Raw genomic sequence first — 23,525 nt, 5'->3', positions numbered from 1 at the left:
TTTGCTGATTTAGATGCTTTGGACCCTCTGCCACTGCTGAACAGTGTCAGAGGGTAAGTGCTCCCTCTGTAAATTGTCATATTAATTGGGTATACCTGATTGGCATATCTGTATCCCCATGAAGTCCCTAGTAAAGTGCACTGTGTGTGCCAGGGCTGGTGATGACAGATGCTACTAGTGGGCCTGCAGCGCAGATTGCGCCACCCACATGAGTAGCTCTAAAATGGTGTCTCAGGCCTGCCAGCGCAGGGCCTGTGTGCAGTCAGTGGACTGCCATGTCCGCCTGGCCAGTGTCCCCACTGGCTGGGCTTAACCCTCCCCTGTCTGTGCACATCAGCCACCCCTATGGAAGGCTCCAGGTACCCCCCTGGGTAGGGTGCAGTGTCTGGATAGGGTAGAGCATTTACTAGTGCAGGTAACATGCTCTGGTGGAGAGCAGCAGCCACTTTGTGGGCTCACTGCTGTAGGGCTGTAAGGCTCCCTAGGGTAACATGGGGAGGCTGGTCCCATTGGACCCCAGCCTATCTCCCTATAGGAACAAGATGGAACATCAATGAAAGATATCCCTGAACTCAGAATTAAATGACACATCTTTTAGTGAAGGTTGTTTTTGGATCCTGGGGTTGAGAATAGCACTTTTAGAAAGTGGCTGTTCTTTTGTATAAACCTTTCTGTGTGCTTGGGCCTGGGTGTGTGGAATGCCTGCGTGACAGGAGCTGCAGGGCCCCGGAGGGGGTTGGAGTCAGCCCAGGGGTGAAAGGCGACATCTGTTGCCCGGGGAAGGGGAGAGAGAAGCGCCTGATAGTGCTGGGCTGTGCCTGCCTGACCACCGTGCTGGCTAACTCCCCTGCCGGCCCACTGTCACCTCTGGCCCTGAAGCTGTCAGGAAGAAGAACACCAGAAACATTCCAGAGCCAGGGACCCCCTTGCACAAAGGACTTCAAAGGCGTTCAGGGGTATAAGGGAAGGACCCCTTACTACAGAAGATTAGATTCTAAAATTCTACAATCAAGAGGAACCTCTGCAGAAGGACTGCTGAAGGAGCTGCTGGAAGATTGCCTTGCTGTGTGCTTTAAGGGCTGACCTATCCTCCTGTCCAACTGAAGGAGAGGAGAAGAAAGGGACTTTGCTGTGTGCTGTGACCCTGCCTGCTTGATCTAAGAAGACTTTGCTGTGTGCTGTGTCTTGCAACTGAATCTCCAAGGGCCTGAGAAGAGCTGGCCTCCTGTTGGGAACCCAGGGTTAAAGGTTCCTAAGCTTTGCTTAGAACTACTGAGGAAATCGTGTGGTAGCCTGCCCCAGCGGGTGTTTCCAACCTGCCAGCTGTGAGGACCGATCGCTGTGCTCATCGGCACAGATTCAGGGGTAAGGAGGGACCCGTGGTGTCTCCCCGTGCCTTATATTCCCCCGTGTCGATCCGCTGGCGAGGAAGCAGGCTGACCGCGATCTGCGGCCTGAAAATCTCTTGCCGCTAAATCACCGTCGCGGCCCGGGGCCAGAAACACGATCTGCAAGCTGTGTTCGTGACTGGGAGCTGCGGTAGCGGAGATCGAAGCCGCCGCGCTCCCATTGGCCACGGGAGTCGAGCCCCCTCACTGACGCCGCGACGGGATTGGCCCGTGCGCCGTCGCGTCACCACTGAAGCTGTGCAAGGATTGGCCGCTCAAGACTCGTCATCGTGGGTTTGTCCCGGAGCCGCACTGCCGTTGGCTGACTCCCGGGTGGTTGTGAGGGCTCGCCTTCAGAGCCGCGACCTGATTGGGCCGTCAGCGAGGAGCTGCATCTGAAGCACGACGAAGAGCCTTCCCGGAGAAGACCCGTCCCCGCCGAGGAGACTGCGAGTGCCCCTGTGCCCCCGGCCTGCCGTCCCAACTGCCGAGTGCCTGCATACCTTCCCCGCCGCTCGTAGGATTGTCGAGAGCGGGCGGGAGAGCGTCCGGGACCGGCCGGGGCAAGGAGCGAGTGTGCTCTGTTAGGCGCGGGGCGCCTAAAGTCATCAGGGGTGCGAGGCGGTGCCGATCTGCAAGGAAGGAGTCCCTGAAACACTCGGTGAGGCGCGATTGCCGCGCTGGGGGCCTATTCCTCGTGGTGGCATATATTTTCAACGCTGGCATTGTTTCTTTGCTCATTTTAAGAGCGTTTAAATTACAAAACGCTGGCATTGTTTCTTTGCTCATTTTAAGAGCGTTTAAATTACAAAACGCTGGCATTGCTTCTTTGCTCATTTGAAGAGCATTTTCAATCAAATAACATTGGCATATCTTTGTGCTGATTTGAAGAGACTAGAGACATTTGTTTTGAGAACTTCCTGAAATTAAGAAACACCAAGTAAGATTAAGTGCAACCTTTAAGATAAAATGCTAAGTTGTCCACAGAAGTGATTATCATGCAACTGCTTCATTTACATGCTGAAACTAGATAAAGTTATATATTTTTATAAAAATATACTTACCTGTGTGGTCTCAGTTTGTGGTGGATTGGGGATTATTGTTGTGTTGAGTGCACTTATTATACACATTGCCTTGGGGATAAGCCTGCCTGCTCGCGCCAAGCTACCTAGAGGGAGAGCGGAGGTTATCTACTGTGTGTATTCCTTCACCCTGACTAGAAGCAAGGGTCCCTACTTGGTCTAAGGTACTTACCTCTGCCAACTAGAGACCCCTAGTTCTAACAATGGGTGACTGGCCCTCTCTGAAGAACCTTCCCGAATGGCGCAGGCCAGGTAGTAGCACCGAATGCAGGTTGTGTGGCTATCGTTCTGAAACAATGGAACACATCGTCTGTGCATGCCCTGCATTGCACACGGCCCAACGGTCACTGCTGCGAGGCCAGTGTATTAGGTTGGGAGTTCGATCTTGCTGCCAAGCAATAATGGCCGCTCTTAACCCTGACAACACCAAGCGAAACATTGGGCTTACGAAATTCGTCCACAAAGCGTCAAAACTATTGGAAGCCACAATCGCATCCAAATCCTCCTCATCATAGCATGGAGGATGAGTTAATAGACTCAACAATCAAATCAGAGACTACAAGAAATCCAGAGCGATGTGATAGCGCACTACTTACCCGTAGGGTCCCAAGGCGCTTCGACCGCTGCGAAACCCTTCCTGGCTTCCCTGAGAGATGGTCCCTTAATGGGTATCTCCAGGGTGAGACCAGGCATCCCCGGCGGTCTGGTGGGGCCGTTAGTGAAGATGAGGCAAGCTAATGCCCAGAGTTGCCGAGTGTGAACGCTGATCAGAGTGGGCACCGAGGCGAGAGAATTATCGAGTCCGCTGACCCTGGTCCAGAAACCTGCCGCGCCGGGAATCGAACCCTGGTCCCGGGCCGTCCTCTGCTCTCGGGTCTGCCGCCTTTAACCAGATGTCCTTCATTAGAACATTATTAGCCCATAATGGTCCTCCTAATTTTAAGTAATTTTAAATCCACAGTTTTTAACATTTATCACTGTCATTTTTATTGCTCAATTTAGTCATGTTTAAAATTGTAAATGGTTTTTTAAACCAATCAATAAAGAGTGTATCATCCATGTATCTATTGTTCCCTTCATGTGTCCATCCTTTCACCTCTCCATGCATCCTTTCACCCATCAATATATATATATATATATATATATTTATGTAGCCATCATTTCCTCGCCACTTTCTTTCAAGTCTTAATCCTTCTGGCCGTTTACCCTTTTACTTATAGACCTTTTCACTCTACACCCATCCTTTCCCCCTTCCACCTATTCATCCTTATACCCTTCCATTAATTCACCCTTCCATCCTATCCTTCACCTTTTCTTCCTTATTTCCTTATGTGTTTCCTTCCTTCCACCCTTCCTTTGCCTGTTGTTCTTTCTTTCATCTTTCTGGCTACCCATCTTTTGTCTCTCACATTACCTTTTCTTTCTTACTTTTCTATCTCATGCTCACTTTTTCTATGCACCCCTTCCTCTGTGTTTAATTTCTCTTTCTCTGTTTTTTTCAACTGTGGATTTCAGCCCTCACCCTTCTGACATTATATTCCCTAACAGTTTTATTTGTAAAGATGTGTTGCAGATCTGCAGGCAGAAGAGGCCCATGTGTTGAAATGGTGATTCGAGTTCTGCACCAACTGGGTTTCATGATCTGCAACCAGAAGTCTTCAGCCAACTCAAGAGAAAATATTTATTGGGGCCCAAATCAACACTGTCTTGGGCTGTGTCTTCCTGCCTTCTCTAAGGATTGTGGCAATTGAACATGTTACTCATCTTTTGAGTCAGTTTGTTTCGACAGCACAGGGGTGGCTGAAAATCCAGGGGCTACTGACGGCCACAACAGCTGTTGTTCCTTGGGCACAGAGGGTATCATTTCAATTTTGTTGTAAACACATTCTACGCTGGTGGTCCCTGGCCATGCAGGGTTACGAGTCCCTTATTCCTGTGACTCCTGACATATCTCAAAAGTTGGGTTGTTGCATGGTTGAGGGCAATTTGTCTGAAGGGGCAGTAAGGTTCCAGGAGGTTTTTACCAGTCCTGAGTGATAGCTGGTGTGTTCCGTCGTGGCTTACTGTAAATGACCCAGCATGTGCAATTGAGTGCAACTTGCTATTCTGCTTCACACTGGTAACTTCCTCTTAGGTTTTAAGATGCCTCTGTGTATTATGCACATGGAATAGTACCAGGGTGTTAGGTGTATGCTCAAGTCGACCTATGAGGACTGGACCAGGTAAGCAAGAGTTGGCCTCCCTGTGCAGTCTGTCTCACTTATTTGGATCAGCCACTACGATCCTGCGCCCCAGGGTGCCTGAGGAAGAAGTGTCCTGCCTCTTGGATTTGGAGGCAGCGGTGCCCTGGCAGAGGTGCATACATGGACACTGGAACATCCCAGGGACAAATACAGCTCCCTCCCACGAGGTCAGGACTTGAGCTGGGCTTCGGTAGAGCTGTAGACACTTTAAACATGCCTATTTCAAAGTGGAATACTCTGCTAAAACAGTTTCCATTGATTTCAGGCTGAAAATGAATGATTATGAATAAAATAAAGTGCTGCAAAAATGCAGCTACATTTCCATATTTGTGCCGCAGAATTTGCTAATCAATGCCGCAGTATCCTGGTGGGGTCTGTATAGTGATAAAGTTAACAGGATGTCATTGCCAAACACATTTTATGGTATCTGGTAAACTCTGTCACAATTTTCGTGAAGTGTTTTTCCTAATGCACACTCATCATTCCTTAGTGGTTGTTACTTCACTTCTCACTATACCCCCTGATAGTATTAACAGTTGAGTGCCCGTTCATTGCTATAAAACACTGTGCACCAGGCCATAGCTCTATTCACCAGGCTCAGATTTTGAGGACTGCCAGCCCATGATCAGGGGGATGAGAGACACAGCTCAGAGAGGGGCTAATGATCCTACGGGTTGAGGTTGTTTGCCTCTGGTGCCTGAGGTCTGTCTAACTATGGCTCGAAACTGAGCCAAGGACATCCCTTTCTGCACTTGACTTTCAGGGTAGCAAGGTGGAGCAGTTAAAGGCTGAATGGGTTAGAGGGCGTGGCAAGCGCTCAAAAATCGAAATACCACACAGTTCAATAAAGGTACAATTGAAGGGTTGCAATGTGCTCTGCGCCCCCTCTGGTGCACTCTAACCGCTGCAGGAGTTCTAATGTTTGTGGTTGCCTGTATGTATTATGGGTATGGGCTTTATTCAAGCACCGACTCAGTACACAGGGCAAAAACTGTATATCTCAATCCGCAGATTTATCTGCCCTGCTATACCTACTCGGTGTACCCGTTCCTGTAGCAGTGGATTCAGCTGTGCGGATCTGTAGAGCAGCCTCATTTGGGTCAAGGACCACTGGTGATACTCAGTTCAGCAGACCAGCACGGCGATGTTCGTCTTTACCAGTTGTGTCCTCGTAGGCCAGTTCCACACGGATGCTCCGTCACAGCAGTTGCAATCTCGGGGTCGGTTCTTCAGCGGATGGTCGTCATCAGCAGTTGCACTTTCCAGACTTGAACAGTGCTTTCACATCAACTTTGATGGCGGTTCTTCTTGGTGCAGTTCTGATGTCCCCCAGCAACAGGCACTTATTGTTGCATTGTACAACAGTGTTGATTCTCACTGGAATGGTTTGGTACAGTTCACAAAAGAGAATTGCTGAGGGAGACTGGGAGACCCCACACAACACAGATCGCTCCTGTCCTCTCTCCGACCATCAGTCACCTTTCTCTGGGTGTTTTTCATGCCAAGACTATACTGGGCTTCTCTCTTGGACAGACTGTACTATTTCATCATGTGACACTCTCCTTCCTTCTCTCACCAGGCTGTCTTCTAGGTGCTAGGCAGGTCTTCGGCTCTTCCCACAAGTCGATGCAGACTTCAGCTGAAGTTACCTCTTCTCTGGGAGACTGTTTTGCAGATACCATCCCTGGTCACACAGCAATCCGAGTACCGTACAAAGCACTCCCATCCTTGTTCAAGAAGAACTTGAAATTCAAACAAAGTGGGCCCTGCTTTATTGTGTACTCATTTTGCAGACAGGGGATGCAGACCCGCTCTTTTAGAATTTGCAACAGTTTTTTTAGCTATCTCCAAGACACTGCCTTTGTGCAAGGTGATGACCCTCACAGAAGGCAGCAAAGATGCCGGCATCAAGCAGGAGTGTCCAAAACAGGGGCACAATGAAGTGTGAGATCTCTGCACCTGACTGTCATCTGTGTTCATGAATCAGTGATGAGGGACAGACAAAAGGGCAGACAATCTATCAGGTTCTGGTGAACTATTGTGATATCTGCCGTGCTGTCCAGCATCCTTACTGCCCATTCCCCACTCAGAAGCAGAGTCTTCAGTATTCTGGGCATGCTTGATCTTAATTCCGATTCAAAAAGGGGGGGGTTCAAAAAGGGGGTGGTGATGGACAGAGTATCTGAATTAAGCAGAACACTCCTACCCAGTCAACAGATCAGGGCTTGATCCATCACCGTTTTTTAGCTCACTGCACCATCCCAGTTCAGTACCTGGCTACATGCAAATTAGCCTGACCCTGGCCCAGTGCATCATGGGAACAGGCCAGACCAAACTACCAAGACAATTCTTTTACTGGAAAGGAAACAAGCTTCCGGGGACCGGTTTCTGGCATTACAGCCGTCTCCGGCCCGGCTTGCTTGAATCCTGATGGTGCAGTGAGGAAGGGACTCATGTCTGAGCATACCCTTCCACACTCGTAGTGGCCAAAACGATTAAAAAAGGGGGTGGTGATGGACAGAGTATCTGAATTAAGCAGAACACTCCTACCCAGTCAACAGATCAGGGCTTGATCCATCACCGTTTTTTAGCTCACTGCACCATCCCAGTTCAGAACCTGGCTACATGCAAATTAGCCTGACCCTGGCCCAGTGCATCATGGGAACAGGGCAGACCAAACTACCAAGCCAATTCTTTTACTGGAAAGGAAACAAGCTTCCGGGGACCGGTTTCTGGCATTACAGCCGTCTTCGGCCCGGCTTGCTTGAATCCTGATGGTGCAGTGAGCAAGGGACTCATGTCTGAGCATACCCTTCCACACTCGTAGTGGCCAAAATGATTCAAAAAGGGGGTGGTGATGGACAGAGTATCTGAATTAAGCAGAACACTCCTACCCAGTCAACAGATCAGGGCTTGATCCATCACCGTTTTTTAGCTCACTGCACCATCCCAGTTCAGAACCTGGCTACATGCAAATTAGCCTGACCCTGTCCCAGTGCATCATGGGAACAGGGCAGACCAAAGTACCAAGCCAATTCTTTTACTGGAAAGGAAACAAGCTTCCGGGGACCGGTTTCTGGCATTACAGCCGTCTTCGGCCCGGCTTGCTTGAATCCTGATGGTGCAGTGAGCAAGGGACTCATGTCTGAGCATACCCTTCCACACTCGTAGTGGCCAAAACGATTAAAAAAGGGGGTGGTGATGGACAGAGTATCTGAATTAAGCAGAAATGCCAGAAACCGGTCCCCGGAAGCTTGTTTCCTTCCCAGTATAAGAATTGGCTTGGTAGTTTGGTTTGCCCTGTTCCCATCATGCACTGGGACAGGAACAGGCTAATTTGCATGTAGCCAGGTTCTGAGCTGGGATGGTGCAGTGAGCTAAAAAAACGGTGATGGATCAAGCCCTGATCTTTGGACTGGGTAAGAGTGGTCTGCTTAATTCAGACACTCTGTTCATCACCACCCCCTTTTCTGAATCATTTTGTCCACCATAAGCGTGGAAGGGTATACTCCGATGTGAGTCCCTTGCTCATTGCACCATCAGGATTCAAGCAAGCCGGGCCGACGACGGCTGAAGTGCCAGAAACCGGTCCCCGGAAGCTTGTTTCCTTCCCAGTATAAGAATTGGCTTCGTAGTTTGGTTTGCCCTGTTCCCATCGTGCACTGGGACAGGAACAAACTAATTTGCATGTAGCCAGGTTCTGAGCTGGGATGGTGCAGTGAGCTAAAAAACGGTGATGGATCAAGCCCTGATCTTTGGACTGGGTAAGAGTGGTCTGCTTAATTCAGACACTCTGTTCATCACCACCCCCTTTTCTGAATCATTTTGTCCACCATAAGCGTGGAAGGGTATACTCAGATGTGAGTCCCTTGCTCATTGCACCATCAGGATTCAAGCAAGCCGGGCCGACGACGGCTGAAATGCCAGAAACCGGTCCCCGGAAGCTTGTTTCCTTCCCAGTATAAGAATTGGCTTGGTAGTTTGGTTTGCCCTGTTCCCATCATGCACTGGGACAGGAACAGACTAATTTGCATGTAGCCAGGTTCTGAGCTGGGATGGTGCAGTGAGCTAAAAAACGGTGATGGATCAAGCACTGATCTTTGGACTGGGTAAGAGTGGTCTGCTTAATTCAGACACTCTGTTCATCACCACCCCCTTTCTGAATCATTTTGTCCAACATAAGCGTGGAAGGGTATACTCAGATGTGAGTCCCTTGCTCATTGCACCATCAGGATTCAAGCAAGCCGGGCCGACGACGGCTGAAATGCCAGAAACCGGCCCCCGGAAGCTTGTTTCCTTCCCAGTATAAGAATTGGCTTGGTAGTTTGGTTTGCCCTGTTCCCATCATGCACTGGGACAGGAACAGACTGATTTGCATGTAGCCAGGTTCTGAGCTGGGACGGTGCAGTGAGCTATAAAACGGTGATGGATCAAGCCCTGATCTTTGGACTGGGTAAGAGTGGTCTGCTTAATTCAGACACTCTGTTCATCACCACCCCCTTTTCTGAATCATGATCCTAATTCCGGCTACCTTCTTCTTTTTAAATTGAGGCTTTGATTTACCTTCCTGTTTTATGGTAATGTCAGACGAGTGTTGTGACTTCTCCTTCGGTTTCACGTGCTTTTCCGATCTTTGCTCTGGCCGTCCACCTCTCTCCGAACGTTTATGGAATGACTCCTGAAACAAACGAGAAGAATGTGTATTAGTATCCTGATACCTGTCAGGCTGTCTAATGTTATCACGGTTTCTGAGATTATATTTATTTTCAGTGTCTTCCTGTTGAGGAGACCCACCCCGCGATTTTGTCTTGTCTTTATTATTAATTTTTTTATTATCCCACTTCTTCTTAGTTGAAGAATCGGGTGCTTGCTTAGAGTTATCCTTTTCAGAATTACTCTTTAGTTGTGGTATCCCTGGTTTGACTCCCAAATTATCTCTAACTAGCGTAGCATAGGTTTCTTTGATAATTTGTTTGTAATTCTCGCTCCTGTTGTGCAGGAGTAAGATCCTTCAAGCGTTGGTGTATAGCCAATGCTGCTGCCTCCCCCCTTTACGTTGCTCAACATAATGGTGATACAGTGGCGATGCTGGCCATCAGTTTCATCCCCAAGTCCAGGGCAGGTGCTGTCCTGTACTCGTTCTGAACCTGCTTCAGTTCCTCAGGTAACACAGCTATAGATGGTGTACCATGTGTTCTGGTATACACTGCAGCGAAGACTGCACCTCAAATTGTGCAGTCTTCACCAGGGAGAGCCATACCCATCAGCAAGCAAATAGTCAGTATTCTGTGTTTTATTGCGGTTCCATATGGGGAAATACTGCTTCAAGTTGACTTGTTTTTTGTGCAGTTCAGAACGGAATCTGCTCCTGACTGGAGGGAATTCTTCCCCTAACTGCATTCAGTGTTTGTGGGCTGATACCTGTAGTGGCTAAATGTGGTTGTGCAGCGTTAGCCATTTCTGCAGGGTTAACTGTTAGTGTTCGCATAATGAATTGTGTAAGATTTCTATATATAGTAACTAGGGGCCAGATGTACGACTATTACGTTTAGCGAGTCACAAATAGCGCAAAATTGCGACTCGCAATTTGCAACTCGCTAAACTTAACCCCTTCGCTGCTCATGACGAGCTCAGCTCGTCATGCAGTACACTGGTCGTGTGCTTATGACGAGCTGAGCTCGTCATGAACAAATGGCACCAGGGATTTTCCAGCCCAGGAGGGGAAAACCTCTAGCAGACACTGTGTGCGATTCCCAATGGGGTCGTAAATTGCATGCCTCATGAATATTATTCTATTCTATTCTAGATTTGGTGAAGCGCATCAGCTACCCCGGCAAAGGGGTGTCCCGGCGCTAAGAACAGGCAAACTGATCTGAGGGGGGGGGGGAAACTAGGCGGCGGGGAAGAGGTGAGTCTTGATTGCTTTACGGAAAGCAGGGAGGGAGTCGATAGTGCGAATGCTGAGGGGGAGATCGTTCCACAGTTTGGGGCCGAGGACACCAAACGAGCGGCCTCCAGTTCGGCAGAGTCGAAACCTAGGGATTGACAGAAGGAGTTGGTTGGCAGAGCGGAGAGCACGACCAGGAACGTAAGGTTGGACAAGGCTCCGAAGCAACGGGGGGCTTCCCATTTTCACGATCATAAAGATCATGACTAAGGCCTTGAATTGGATTCTGTGGTCCACCGGTAGCCAGTGGAGCTTGCGGATGGTGGCTCTGGCTGAGCACCTCCGTGGGAGGCCAACCAGCGTTCTGGCTGCCGCATTTTGAATGCGTTGGAACCTGGCTGTTTCCGTTTTATTAGCTCCCAGCAGGAGAACATTAGCGTAGTCCAGGCGTGATAGAATGGTGGCCTGGATGATGAGCTGGCGAGCCTTGGCATCGAAGAGCCCAAGTATGGGCCTGAGGTTTCTTAAAAGGCCTATGCAAGTGGCTGCCACCTTTTTAGTGTGGGACTGGAAACTAAGGTTGGCATCGACCCAGACTCCCAGATTTTTCACACAGTTTTTGGGGAGTGGGGTGTCGCCTAAGGATGACGGCCACCAGTGCTCGTTCCAGAGGCTGGTGTTGCGGCCCAGGAGGAGCACCTCGGTTTTTCCGGCGTTGAGTTGGAGGTAGTTGTCCGTTAATGAGGCTGTCGCAATTTGCGACCCCATTGGGAATGGCTAGCACTCCCTTTGATGGTTGCCCGCTGGGGTCAACAGACCACCATGTCTGGGACTGCATTTTCAATAAAGCAGTTTGTATCTTTTTTAAATGCAGCCCGTTTTCCTTAAAGGAAAACAGGATGCATTTAGAAAAGAAAAATGAAACCTTTTCAGTTTCATTTTTGTAAGGACAGGCAGTGGTCCATGGGACCACTGCCTGCTCCTAAAACATCTTTACGCACCCATTCACTATGGGAATGGGGACCCCTTCCTGTTTGCACGTGCTTTACCACCTACTTGAAGTAGGTGGTAATTTGCAGCCCCAAAACAGCAGTATGGTGACTCGCATGGTGACTCGCTATTAGGAAGGGATGCCCCTTCCTAATAGCGAGAGTCGCACATGCTATTTTGTGAGTCCGTCACTCGCAAAATAGCATTTTTACATGACTAGAACCTTTTTTGCGGTGGCAAACGGGCCAATCACCCGTTTGCGGCCGCAAAAAAGGGTTGTACATCTGGCCCTAGATCTTTGTGTATTGTTCGTATCTCTGCTGTGGGTAAATTGGCAGAAGTAGGATGAGGTGTATATGCAGCTAAGACTGGCCATGTTGCTCAATTATTACTGAGCGGACTGAGTTTTACATTTTCTGTAGTGTGTGGGAGGGCACCTTCAAACCAATGAATATGTTTTTGGTAAGTGAGAGGAACCTCTATGTCCTTATATGGAGTGTATTACTCCGGTAGTTCATCCTCAGTGTAGGTGTGAAATAGTTTTGTAACATTATCAGCAGCCGGGAAGGTAACCCAGGAATATAATACCTCTGTCCTGTATGCTTCGTGAACCTCAACAACGAAGGTAATTTCCCCCCCCCCCAGCCGGGAGACCATAGTATAATAATTGTAGAGTAACGCTTGTCTGACGTTCACTGCAATGTTTAGTGCCCTGGAATTTTCATCCTCGGCATGATAAATAATGAATTATAAAGAAGATATGCTCACTTAGGAGTATATCCTTTTAAAGGGTTCAAACTTGAACAACACTGTGTTGTTGTATTTTGCACTTATTTTTAAACTGTCACAATTGAAACTCTAAAATTGCAGTATGGTAACCCCCCACTCACCCTAACACAGCGGATTGAGGCGCTGGGCGGTGAGAGGATTGTGCGACCCTAGAGGCGGCCGGTGGAGCAAGCAGCATCTTGAGGGTACCGAAGGGTTGCTGGCTAGTTTTTGGCAACAGCGGACGACATAAACAAGGGTGTCAATGCGCAAGTGCAGCAGATGCGCGCAGCGGGCGTGCCAAAAGCAAGCCCATCTGCGCCCGTCCGTGCCCAACCGAGCCCAGAGGCCAGGGATTTTCCCCAAACTAAGGTAAATTCCTCATATTCGACTCACATATCATATTCGGCCAAAACCCTGCTTACTATCAGAGCTCATGAACATGCCAAACGCCAAGCAGACATATGCTGTACTCGGAAGTTCCCTAGTACGCTGGAAGGTCCAGTAGCTTGTAGACGCTGTCTATTCCAAAGAGATCTGATGGCAGTTAGTTCATTGAACTCTAGGCAGAGTGCTGATCGAGAAGCAGCTGGTCTAAACAGTATATTATGTAATGTGCGATCATTAGCAAAACACCCTTTCGAAATATGGGATTTGATCACCTCCCATTCCCCTGAAGTATGTTTCTTCACAGAAACTTGGCTGAATCCCTCCAATCACCCACTGGTAAATTTGACTATCCCAGAGAACTATACATTTTTACATTGGGATTGGGAAGGAAAAACAGGGGGAGGTATAGCCATAGCTTTTAAACACCACCTCAATGTGAACTGGATTTCCACCTTAAGTAACGACAGTATAGAATTGGGAATTTTTAAAGTCACTTTATCACCCACAGATAGCTGGAAGATTCATGGACCAGCTGATAGAACAAATAGCCATCCACGTACTCGCCTCAAACAAATTTCTTTTGTTGGGAGACTTTAACTGCCATGGTGAAGAAACTGGTCCACGATTGTCACGCATGCAGCTATGGCCAAAAATGGCAAAGGTTATTGTAAAAAGCAGGCAGTGTAAGGAAAACGTGCAGCATTATTGCATTATTGCATGGGCCGAAGACATAACATCACCTGATAACACACAGGCTCCTACCCTAGGCTACAGTGCGACGGTGTGACGTACCTCACCTGATAACATACAGGCTCCTGCTCTAAGCTACAGTGTGACGTACCTCACCTGATAACATACAGGCTCCTGCTCTAAGCTACGGTGTGACACACCTCGCATGATAACATACAGGCTCATGCTCTAAGCTACAGTGTGACATACCTCACATGATAACACACTGGCTCCTGCTTTAAGCCGCAGTGTGACATACTTCACCTGATAACACACAGGCTCCTGCTCTAAGCTACAGTGTGACATACCTCACCTGATAACACACAGGCTCCTGCTTTAAGGTAGAGTGTGACATACCTCACCTGATAACACACATGCTCCTGCTCTAAGCCACAGTGTGACATACCTCACCTGATAACACACAGGCTCCTGCTCTAAGCCACAGTGTGACATGTCTCACCTGATAACACACAGGCTCCTGCTCTAAGCCACAGTGTGACATACCTCACCTGATAACAGACAGGCTCCTGCTCTAAGCCAGTGTGAATACCTCACCTGATAACAGACAGGCGCCTGCTCTAAGCCACAGTGTGACAAACCTCACCTGATAACACACAGGCTCTGCTCTAAGGTACAGTGTGACATACCTCACCTTATAACACACAGGCTCCTGCTCTAAGCCAGTGTGAATACCTCACCTGATAACAGACAGGCTCCTGCTCTAAGCCACAGTGTGACATACCTCACCTGATAACACACAGGCTCCTGCTCTAAGCCACAGTGTGAATACCTCACCTGATAACAGACAGGCTCCTGCTCTAAGCCACAGTGTGACATACCTCACCTGATAACACACAGGCTCCTGCTCTAAGCCAGTGTGAATACCTCACCTGATAACACACAGGCTCCTGCTCTAAGCCACAGAGTGACATGCCTCACCTGATAACACACAGGCTCCTGCTCTAAGCCAGTGTGAATACCTCACCTGATAACACACAGGCTCCTGCTCTAAGCCACAGTGTGACGTACCTCACCTGATAACACACAGGCTCCTGCTCTAAGCCACAGAGTGACATACCTCACCTGATAACACACAGGCTCCTGCTCTAAGCTGCAGTGTGACAAACCTCACCTGATAACTCACAGGCTCCTGCTTTAAGGTAGAGTGTGACATACCTCACCTGATAACACACAGGCTCCTGCTCTAAGCTACAGTGTGACGTACCTCACCTGATAACACACAGGCTCCTGCTCTAAGCTACAGTGTGACATACCTCACCTGATAACACACAGGCTCCTGCTCTAAGCCAGTGTGAATACCTCACCTGATAACACACAGGCTCCTGCTCTAAACCACAGTGTGACATACCTCACCTGATAACACACAGGCTCCTGCTCTAAGCCACAGTGTGACATACCTCACCTGATAACACACAGGCTCCTGCTCTAAACCACAGTGTGACATACCTCACCTGATAACTCACAGGCTCCTGCTCTAAGGTATTGTGACGTACCCCACCTGATAACACACAGGCTCCGGCTCTAAGCTGCAGTGTGACATACCTCACCTGATAACACACAGGCTCCTGCTCTAAGCCACAGTGTGACATACCTCACCTGATAACACACAGGCTCCTGCTCTAAGCCACAGTGTGACATACCTCACCTGATAACACACAGGCTCCTGCTCTAAGCCGCAGTGTGACATACCTCACCTGATAACACACAGGCTCCTGCTCTAAGCCACAGTGTGACATACCTCACCTGATAACACACAGGCTCCTGCTCTAAGCCACAGTGTGACGTACCTCACCTGATAACACACAGGCTCCTGCTCTAAGCCGCAGTGTGACATACCTCACCTGATAACACACAGGCTCCTGCTCTAAGCCGCAGTGTGACATACCTCACCTGATAACACACAGGCTCCTGCTCTAAGCCACAGTGTGACATACCTCACCTGATAACACACAGGCTCCTGCTCTAAGCCACAGTGTGACATACCTCATCTGATTACACACAGGCTCCTACTTTAAGCCACAGTGTGACAAACCTCACCTGATAACTCACAGGCTCCTGCTCTAAGCCACAGTGTGACATACCTCACCTAATAACACACAGGCTCCTGCTCTGAGCCACAGTGTGACATACCTCACCTGATAACACACAGGCTCCTGCTCTAAACCACAGTGTGACATACCTCACCTGATAACTCACAGGCTCCTGCTCTAAGCTGCAGTGTGACAAACCTCACCTGATAACTCACAGGCTCCAGCTCTAAGCTGCAGTGTGACATACCTCACCTGATAACACACAGGCTCCTGCTCTAAGCCACAGTGTGACATACCTCACCTGATAACACACAGGCTCCTGCTCTAAGCCACAGTGTGACATACCTCACCTGATAACACACAGGCTCCTGCTCTAAGCCGCAGTGTGACATACCTCACCTGATAACACACAGGCTCCTGCTCTAAGCCACAGTGTGACATACCTCACCTGATAACACACAGGCTCCTGCTCCAAGCCACAGTGTGACATACCTCACCTGATAACACACAGGCTCCTGCTCTAAGCCGCAGTGTGACATACCTCACCTGATAACACACAGGCTCCTGCTCTAAGCCGCAGTGTGACATACCTCACCTGATAACACACAGGCTCCTGCTCTAAGCTACAGTGTGACATACCTCACCTGATAACACACAGGCTCCTGCTCTAAGCCACAGTGTGACATACCTCACCTGATAACACACAGGCTCCTGCTGTGAGCCACAGTGTGACATACCTCACCTGATAACACACAGGCTCCTGCTCTAAGCCGCAGTGTGACATACCTCACCTGATAACACACAGGCTCTAGCTCTAAGCTACAGTGTGACATACCACACCTGATAACACACAAGCTCCGGCTCTAAGCTACGGTGTGACATACGTCACCTGATAACACTCAGGCTCCTGCTCTAAGCTACGATGTGACATACGTCACCTGATAACACACAGACTCCTGCTCTAAGACACAGAGTGACACCCCTCACCTGATAGCTCAAGGGAAGAAGACGGTAGAAGGGAAAGTACTAAGCGATGCTCAGCCACTGTTCGCACACACTTACTAAACAGTTTTCAAATTACAGTTTCAACACTAAAGGGAAGGAGCACATCAGCAACAAGAGATTTTCTGCTTTTGCAATTCATCGCCTCAACGAGTTTTGCACCCCATCGATGATGAGAACAGAGGGATTTTGAAGATGGAGAAATTTAAATATTCATCACCTAGGAGACAGAAAAAAATGGAGTGGTGTTCACTGTGTCACCATTGAACATTTATAATGAACAGTCGCAATTCAGTATCTGGAAGTGTTATTAGTATTTTTTTTAGTAATAAGTATTTTTGTTCAACAAATATAACTCAACACCAGTGGATTCATTAATTGGATGTATTTATGTGTTTCTGCCTGTATTTTTAGAATATATTATTTTTGACATTTTACGTTTGGACACTTGGGAGTTTAAATGACTGGGAAACGAGAGAGTGGTTTTTGGTTACTCTGGCCGAATGCACTGTGGGAGTTTGAGTTTTGAGCGGTTTTTATAATTAGGAACTGAGTCAAAGGTGATGGGCGGGGAGTTAATTAGTTGATAGCACATTTACTTTAGATCACATGGGCGCACACACCTGAAATTATGGGTTGATCAGGAGGAAAGATAGAATGTTTCAGTAGAATCGGAATGCATTTTCATGTTTTGTTCGTTGCATACTGGGTATTGCATGGTCAGCTGAGCTGTTTATTTTATTTGTTTTAGAAGCCCCTGACAAAGAAAATGACCATGGTAGAAAATGCAAATATCACCAAATTGTCCAATCAAATCACCTCTCTTAAGGCCCTGATAACTGAGATAGAAAAGAAGTGTGAGGCGCCGGCATGGGAACTCCTGAAGGTGAGATACTGTGTGGGAAATAAGACAAAAGAAGTAAGTGAAATATTCATATTTTGAGCGTAGCATTAAATGTATGAACGGAACACACATGATCTCTCGGGTAGGGTCAATGCATACTGACCCCATGCACTGTAACAGCCGCACACAATATACAGCCTCGATAATTTACGTTGTCTTACTTGATGCTGAAAGCCCAATTCAATATACAAGCAGTGGAATGTACAGTGACCTCTTATGGTGTTATATACAATTTAATGCAACACACCAAGCAATTCCAATGACAGTAATTAACATATGGCGACCAAGGAGCAAAATGTGAAAAAAGCAGGAAAAAATGGAAAACATAATGGTAGTCAACATCCTGGAGAATTATACCAAATGTTATGTTATGTTATCCGCTATTTGTAGCGCGCACAGCTACTCGGAAGTGTCCCGGCGCGATGGCCAAGTTGTGTGGGCGTAGATCAGGGGTACTCATAGTACGGCCCGCGGGCCAGTGGCGGCCCGGCAAGCCTTCCCTGGCGGCCCGCGGACCCCCGAGACATCATAACTGTGTTTCCTGAGTTTTTTTTTAAAGTGTCTGCAGCAGCGAGAGAGACTCTTGCTGCTTTGTGGGGGCTGCGAGGGAGTGAGTGAGTGAGAGGGAGGGAGTGGGAGGGAGGGAGTGAGAGGGAGGGAGTGAGAGAGAGGGAGGGAGGGGGAGGGAGTGAGAGGGAGACGGAGAGAGTGAGAGTTGTGAGAATGAGTGAGAGGGAGTGAGTGAGTGAGAGGGAGTGGGTGAGTGAGAGGGAGTGAGTGAGAGGGAGTGAGTGGGAGGGAGTGAGTGGGAGGGAGTGAGTGAGAGGGAGGGAGTGAATGAGAGAGAGTGAGTGAGAGGGAGGGAGTGAATGAGAGGGAGTGAGAGGGAGTGAGTGAGAGGGAGGGAGGGAGTGGGAGGGAGGGAGAGGGAGGGAGGGAGAGAGAGAGAGAGAGGGAGGGAGAGAGGGAGGGAGTGAATGAGAGGGAGTGAGTGAGTGAGAGGGAGGGAGTGAGAGAGAGGGAGTGGGAGGGAGGGAGGGAGAGAGAGAGGGAGGGAGGGAGAGGGAGGGAGTGAGAGAGTGACTGAGAGAGTGAGTGAGTGAGAATGAGTGAGAGGGAGTGAGTGAGTGAGTGGGAGGGAGTGAGTGAGAGGGAGTGAGTGGGAGAGAGTGAGAGGGAGTGAGTGGGAGTGAGTGAGTGAGTGAGAGGGAGGGAGTGAGTGAGAGGGAGGGAGTGAATGGGAGGGAGTGAGCGAGTGAGAGAGAGGGAGAGTGAATGAGTGGGAGAGGGAGGGAGAGGGAGGGAGTGAGACGGAGAGGGAGTGAGACGGACAGGGAGGGAGAGGGAGTGAGATGGAGACAGAGAGGGAGGGAGTGAGAGGGAGGGAAAGGGAAGGAGACAGAGAGGGAGGGAAAGGGAGGGAAAGGGGGTGAGACAGAGTGAGTGAGAGGGAGGGAAAGGGAGGGGGACGGAGAGGGAGTGAGAGGGAGGGAGTGAGCGAGTGAGAGAGAGGGAGAGAGTGAGAGTGAATGAGTGGGAGAGGGAGGGAGAGGGAGTGAGTGAGACGGAGAGGGAGTGAGACGGACAGGGAGGGAGAGGGAGTGAGATGGAGACAGAGAGGGAGGGAAAGGGAGGGAGTGAGAGGGAGGGAAAGGGAAGGAGACGGAGAGGGAGGGAAAGGGGGTGAGACAGAGAGTGAATGAGAGGGAGGGAAAGGGAGGGGGACGGAGAGGGAGTGAGAGAGAGGGAGTGAGAGAGAGGGAGTGAGACAGTCGGAGTGAGACAGAGGAAGACAGGAGAGAGGGAGGGTGAGAGGGAGAGAGAGCTAGAGAGAGGGAGGGAGACCGAGAGAGATGTGTGTATGCCGGGACGGCTCAGTGGACGAAGGCGTCCGCTGCAGGGACCTATGATCAACCTCATGGTCAGTTTTATGTTGTTGCTCTAGCCCCTCCCCCTCCCCCACTGACCCTGCCCCCACCGATGCGGCCCTCGGACACAAACCAAACTGTAAATTTGGCCCCCGAGAGAAAGTTTGTGAGTACCCATGGCGTAGATAGACCTGCCAGACTGAAGGATTACTTGAATAACAAAGTTGAATAACTAAAGTTTTCAGGTGTTTTTTAAACAACCTAAGGTCGCCTGTGCTCCGCAGTTCAAAGGACAGAGCATTCCAAGCCATGGTCGCTCTGACCGAGAGGGAGCTGCCCAGAGGCGTAGCTAGAGCTTGTGAGGCCCGGGGTTATCCCTCAGATTGTCGCCCCTGGGGGGGAGGGATGCTGGGGAAAAAGGACTGCGAGCACTTGAAAGAGGTCCAAGAGACACGTATCGCCGCTAATAGTTACCTCGATCATGCAAGTTACATGCACATACATGACACGGTCCAAGGCTAAACAATTGAATGCACAGGTGACATCAGGCGTTAGACTAACGCATTTCACGGAGTGATGCTCTTCAGCATCTGATTTGATTGATTGCCAATAGGAGGATACAGTGGGCCAGTAGGCAAAGACAGGAATCAATGTTATTGTTTTTCTGCCAGTCTGCCCTGCAACACTGCTAGGAGGCTAACAAAAGAATGTTGTTGGGGCCTCAAATACTGTTTGGGGTGGGTCCCACGTGAGCTGGCCAAAATGATGTCCAGAGCCAGTGTTACCAGATTTTGAGACCCGTCCCAAGCCCAAAGCCGCTCAAGTATAAGCCCAAAATAAGCCCAACGCAGACCATCATCAGCCTTTCTCCTAACCCAATGGCTGCAGTGTAATAGAAGACTCATTTTCAAAATAACTTTAGTTGATTCTCTTTTTCGATACATAAATGGCCAACGGTTAAGCAATTGCTATTTATTAAGACAAAAAATATATCCAGTTTGCGCTAAGAACACCATTCAATATAATTGTTTGAACAAAGGAAGAACATACATCAAAATAAAAGCACAGTGCTACTCTTCGATTAATTTTTTAAAGACCTGTTCATTACTGCGGCCAGTGTGTCAGCTGTTCTCAGCGCCGCATTTCACACTTCTGCTGCTGGCAACGCAAATGATAGCATGTAAGCAGTATGTAGACGGTGCCTCCCTGCTCCTGTGTACGGCCATTGCTCACCTGAAACGGCTTAATAACAGGCCAGAGACAGGCTTCCATAGTCAACCCATGCCTTGAGCAGCACTGGGACATTGCAAATGCTGCTCAGACGCTACTACAGCCTGGTCGGCCGCTCTGCCCCCCACAACACATGGGGAGGGTAGGGAAGATGTTTTCCATCCTGGGCAGTGGCAATGTCTGCCTAGGGACAGAGCATGGGTGGGGGGTAGAGGGATGGAAGGGGGCAAAGGTGTAGGAGTATTTGCAAAAATACCTTGCCTAGAGCCAGTCAAGCGTGCCAAGCTCTGCCACAGAACAGCAATGAAAGGTTGCACCTCGACCAGAGGAGGTGCCACTCTGGTAAGGAAAAAAAAGATGTTGCTAAATGGTCAATCAAACATACCCCGTTGTCACAGTGAGATGACACCCTACATTATTCCATACAATGGCGTGAATACTGTAACAGGAAATACTAATCTGTGTATACATCTAAATAAAGCACTCCATTACCTCGCGGTCTAATCCGCATGATAAAAAACAACCAAATAAATAAATAGGGCTCACAGCATCTCACGTGATAACAAAAGTTTCCACTATATATTTCCGATCTTTCATTTAACAAAAAGTATCTGTAAAAAAAACACTAAACAAGAATCTTTATTTTAGCAATGCTGGCACAGTTCCTACCAAAGAGAGACATATGCATTACGTGCCAAAGTGTACTGCAGAGAAACACGTGGATTTGTTCCGATTCCAAACATGTTTATTCACAACATAGCAACCTATTGTATAATCATAGTGTACTGTTTGCATATATACAGAAATAACAAGCCCGCAGACCAGGATTGAATATGGTCCTTGAGTGGAACTAAACCACTAAGATGCCCTCGGGCAGGCAACCCCCTGGCTGCTCGGTACATTTTTTTAAAGAAATTCAGCGGAACGTCACAGGGTAATCATTGGTAGGAGAGGGCTACACACAAGGTATATTAATTAAGTATAGCGACATATTAAGGTTATCATAAGAGTCATATGAAAAGAACACATTTTCTGGTTTAGTACTTAATTTACCTAGTTCGTTAATTTTAGGACTTGTAGTCTTGGTGTAGTTCAGTTTGATCACTTTTATTAACACACCAGAAAACAGTGATTAGTAAATAATGTGCAGAAACTGAAAAGTTGTATCCACTGTAGGGATTAAAGTTATAAACATAGAGACTTAGGGGACGGTTGGCACTGAATTTAGGAGCAGGGTGGGGGAAGTCACACTGGGTGACAGAGAATGCACAGTGACTTTGCTCAGCATTAGGAAGAGGCTCATGCATGCAGGGCTTCGTGTAATTTAGGTGGGGCATGCAGTATTCAGGCTTGTTTCTCTCAGTATCTATGAGAGTATCCATGAGAGGCCTGCTTTGCCTATAGAGGATTTCACAATATTCAAATAGTCTTTGATGGGAGCATAGTACTGGGGGGTTGACAATATTTAGGAGCAGTTACGTCTTTCTCTCACATAATATTTCCTCAATTAGTTCTCCTCCCTTTTCATTCCCAGCCCTCCTCCACCCTTGTCAACATCCTGTACCTTTCTGCCTGTCTGCTTCGGGGCTGATTTTGAATTTCCATCTGTCTCCGAAGTGGGACTGTTGAAGTCCATTGCCGCGTTGGTTTCACTCAGGGACTTACTGTACATCTAGTACAGTGACGAGACAGTGACAGTGTGAAAAAGCAAACCCAGACACACTTCACCACGGCCTGTGCAGAGAGACCCACAGACTGAGTGAATATCTACAGCACACATGTGCTGCTGCTTTACTGCTGCAGGCGCGCTTTGGACAATAAAGTTTGCAGGGCCGTCATTGGTAGCGCTTTCGCGCACAACCAATGACGGTCCTGAGTGAAACCCAAACTTGAAGGTACACTTGGTGGTGTGTGCAGTGCGGCACACTAGCCAATAAAGCCCAGTCATGCTGCGCAAGTGCGCCTCCTGTCCCCATTCGCTCAGGGCTGGCAGCCAATGATAATAAAATGTCTGACACTGTGACTTCGGAGGCGCCGCCCCAGCTCCAAAAAGAAAATGCGCACAACGGGCCAAACGCGGTACGTCTGTTGCAGCGGCAATTGGCAGCACTGCAGCAGTTACAACAAGCAGGTCAGGTGAGACCGTGTGCTTGCACGTCTTCAAAGGGGCCGCCCACGCCGCACTGGTGGCCCGTTACGGCGGCCTTTATAATTTATTTGGGGACACTGACACTACTGTGCTTGACAGTAGTGTCAGTGTCCCGAAATAAATTATAAAGGCCGCCGCAACGGGCCACCAGTGCCACGTGCGCAGCGTCCCCCACAATAGTGCCGCCTGGGGTGGTCCTCCCCTCTCGACTCCCCCTAGATACTCCAGTGGAGCTGCCTCCCATTCTGGCAAGGCGATACCTGGGAACAAGAGCGAGGCATTGACCAGTAGAATGGAGCTGCCGGGGTGGCACATAAAACGAGAACCGACTTCTGAGATACTGAGGCCCAGACTTGTAGAGCGCACCATGGACAAGCATAAGAGCTTTGGACAGAAGTTTGAAAGCATTTCTGTTCTAAAGTGGTTACTTTTCTCCTGATGCAGGGGACCACTTACTTTTGCGTGCATTGCTCTCTTCTTAGGGTGTACATCTAGAATGTCTGACAAAATATCGAAAGACAAAAAATCGACATACAAAAATATCGGAGCAATAATATCGATGTCAACAATATCGACATCCTATCTAAAACATGGTAAGTACAAAAATATTGAGAAAAAAAATATCGATATCAAAAATATCGTTTTTAAAAAAAAATCGTTTTTTTAAATTACAAAAATATGTAAAATAAACTAAATAATACTTATAAATATAATAAACATAGTAAAAAATATTTTATAGTTTTTCAAATTAATAAGTAAAATACATAATTTATTTTAAAAATGATTAAACATACATATAATATATATAATTAATCAGTTTTAATATTTATTTAATAACTTATAA

General features: G+C 48.4%; 1 protein-coding gene across 1 annotated transcript in view; it reads left to right on the top strand.

Moving 5' to 3' along the window:
• LOC147668286 (E3 ubiquitin-protein ligase TRIM39-like) overlaps nucleotides 1-23,525 on the top strand; it is a 183,137-nt gene that overhangs the window by 74,872 nt on the left and 84,740 nt on the right. The window contains exon 3 of the mRNA XM_086948640.1: nucleotides 17,282-17,416. Coding sequence (XP_086804766.1) covers nucleotides 17,282-17,416 — 135 coding nt within the window. The remainder of the gene's footprint in view (nucleotides 1-17,281; nucleotides 17,417-23,525) is intronic.

This window comes from Lissotriton vulgaris, unplaced genomic scaffold (genome assembly GCF_964263255.1).
Source record: "Lissotriton vulgaris unplaced genomic scaffold, aLisVul1.2 SCAFFOLD_328, whole genome shotgun sequence".
In the NCBI taxonomy this organism is placed as follows: Eukaryota; Metazoa; Chordata; class Amphibia; order Caudata; family Salamandridae; genus Lissotriton; species Lissotriton vulgaris.
This window is presented reverse-complemented; position numbering and strand designations above follow the sequence as displayed.